Below are 2164 nucleotides of genomic sequence, written 5' to 3' on the forward strand. Positions count from 1 at the left end.
AATGATAAGAGGGCATGATTAAAGAATAAGATTGGACTAGAGGAAAAAAAACAACTGATGCTTAATAGATAGATTTTTCCGATAAAAATATGATAAACTACGATNAAGCTTGTTTCTTTGCAATGAGACGGCTCCATCTGGGGGTAATCGGAGACAATGACACCCGAAGTGTGTTGCTTATCTCCAGTTTATTCCGTTGCTTTGTTTTGGTTGCTGTTACTGCAGAAAATCCCGCTTCGATAGGTTGTCGGAAATGGCATTTGGGATTTAAGTGCTATGGTGGCAAATTCGGGGTATTCTGCCAAGACTTTAATCCAGAACACCGGCAGAGTTGTTGTTTCGAAAGTAGTCTTAAGGCCGCCGTCATTTGCAATCTCCAACAGTTGATCTTCTTCTTGCATTGATAAGCTAGATTCACCCGATTTGTTGGCAAATGGGTCGCGGATCTATTCCTTACCAGTTCGTGGGTCTTTTGTGGTTGGGAAGTAGCGCTCGAACTCTTTTAAAAGCAAAGACAGGTGATCGTGAACCAACTGGGAGAATGAATCTTCAGGCTCTGTCTCGCCTAAAATACCCGCTAATGTCTGAAACATGTCGAAAATGCCTCTGTTCACGCGTCGTCCCCATAACTTCAGTTTGGCTCTAAAGGCAGCTACTTTGTCACCCAACTTGAAAACAATTGTCATTTTCCCCTGAAGGCACAGATTGAGTTCATTCAGCAGGTTGAATCTATCACAGAGGTAAGCCAGTTTGGTGACCCATACCTTGTCACTGAAATGTGCTGCCAGCGGTGACTTCTTTTCTAAAAGAAATTTTTACAATGGCTTTAGCAATTCATATACTCTCAGTAGCGATTTTCCTCTGGATAACCATCTTATTTCTGTGTATAGCAGAAGGCATCTGTACTCTGCGTCCATCTCCTCACAAAGCTGCTCAAACAGGTGCGAGTTAAACGCGTGTGCTTTGATGTAGTTAATAACTTTAACGACATCAATCAATACGCTGTTAAATTCTGGTGACATTTTTCGGCTTGCTAGCACTTCCCTGTGAATGAGAGAATGTGTAGCTTCATTCTCAGGTGCAACTTCCTTAATCCGAGCAGTTAAACCAGATAGACATCCGGTCATAGCAGCAGCTCCGTCTGTGGATATGCCTACACAAAAGGGCCATTTTAGTTGTCTAGATATATAACCATCCAGTGACTTGAACAGTTCTGCTCCAGTGGTGTTGGTTGGCAAAGTTAGTGCACATAACAAATCCTCATGCATATCTTCCTGATATAGATATCGCTAATAAACAAGTACTATTGCCTTGCTGTCAATATCTGTAGATTTGTCAACCTAGAGTGCGTACCACGGTGAAGCATTAATCCTCTCCAATTGCTTTTCAATGTCTTCGGCTATTTCCTCAATGTGCCTAGTGACAGTACTAGCCGACAAAGGCACATGTGCTATTTTTTCCACAGCAGCTTCTCCTAGTATTTCACGGCAAATGTCTTTAGTGGCGGGTAAGATTAATTCTTCACCAATATTGAATGGCTTTTTAGCTTTAGCAATGCGGTTAGCCACCAAATATGATGCTCTTAGTGCACTCTCCTTTATTGATGTGGTGGCCATCATAAATTTTTTCTGTCCTTCGTGTTCCGTTTTTTTCTTTCAAAATACCCCAGGGACTTGTCTTTTAATCCCGGGTGCTTGGCGTTCAAGTGGCGAAGCAGTTTTGAAGATTGCATTGCGTCATTAGAAAGTTGATCGCCGCAAACTATGCAGAGCGGTTTTGGTTTGTGTGAATCGCCTGTCCCGACAAAACCATACTTCAAGTAGGACTCATGGTATTGTCTGTTAAAAGTTGCATGTTTTTTTGATGTTGAAGGCTCTTAGGTCTCTTCACTGAGCCTTTTCTTTTTTCCAAGGAAACTTTCTAAGGACGTCTATTTTGTATTCATTTTTGCTAACTTGTGAGTTAAATTTGTGCAGACACAATACACACGTACACCATGCACTGTTAAACTCGAGAAAGTACCGATGAACAGAGAGAGGAGTGATATACACTTTCTTTTTACAAAAAACAAACAAAACAGCATAAAGCACACAAAACAGTAGAGAGGAATCATGGTCACGTGGTCTTTGGGCGACTAAATGGCAGACGAGCCAATTTCTTTTTT

General features: G+C 41.5%; 1 protein-coding gene across 1 annotated transcript; it reads right to left on the reverse strand.

The window, feature by feature from the left end:
• Positions 1-815: 815 nt before the first annotated feature.
• LOC139425454 (protein FAM200A-like) lies at positions 816-1268 on the reverse strand. The gene has a single exon (XM_071180359.1). It carries the CDS (start codon positions 1266-1268, stop codon positions 816-818), a length of 453 nt encoding a protein of 150 aa, XP_071036460.1.
• Between the last annotated feature and the right edge of the window lie 896 nt (positions 1269-2164).

Source organism: Parasteatoda tepidariorum, chromosome 4 (assembly GCF_043381705.1).
Source record: "Parasteatoda tepidariorum isolate YZ-2023 chromosome 4, CAS_Ptep_4.0, whole genome shotgun sequence".
Taxonomy (NCBI): domain Eukaryota; kingdom Metazoa; phylum Arthropoda; class Arachnida; order Araneae; family Theridiidae; genus Parasteatoda; species Parasteatoda tepidariorum.

Excerpts from the sequence above, each read along its gene's own strand:
- LOC139425454 (XM_071180359.1), bottom strand. The coding sequence starts at position 1,268 with ATGCATGAGGATTTGTTATGTGCACTAACTTTGCCAACCAACACCACT.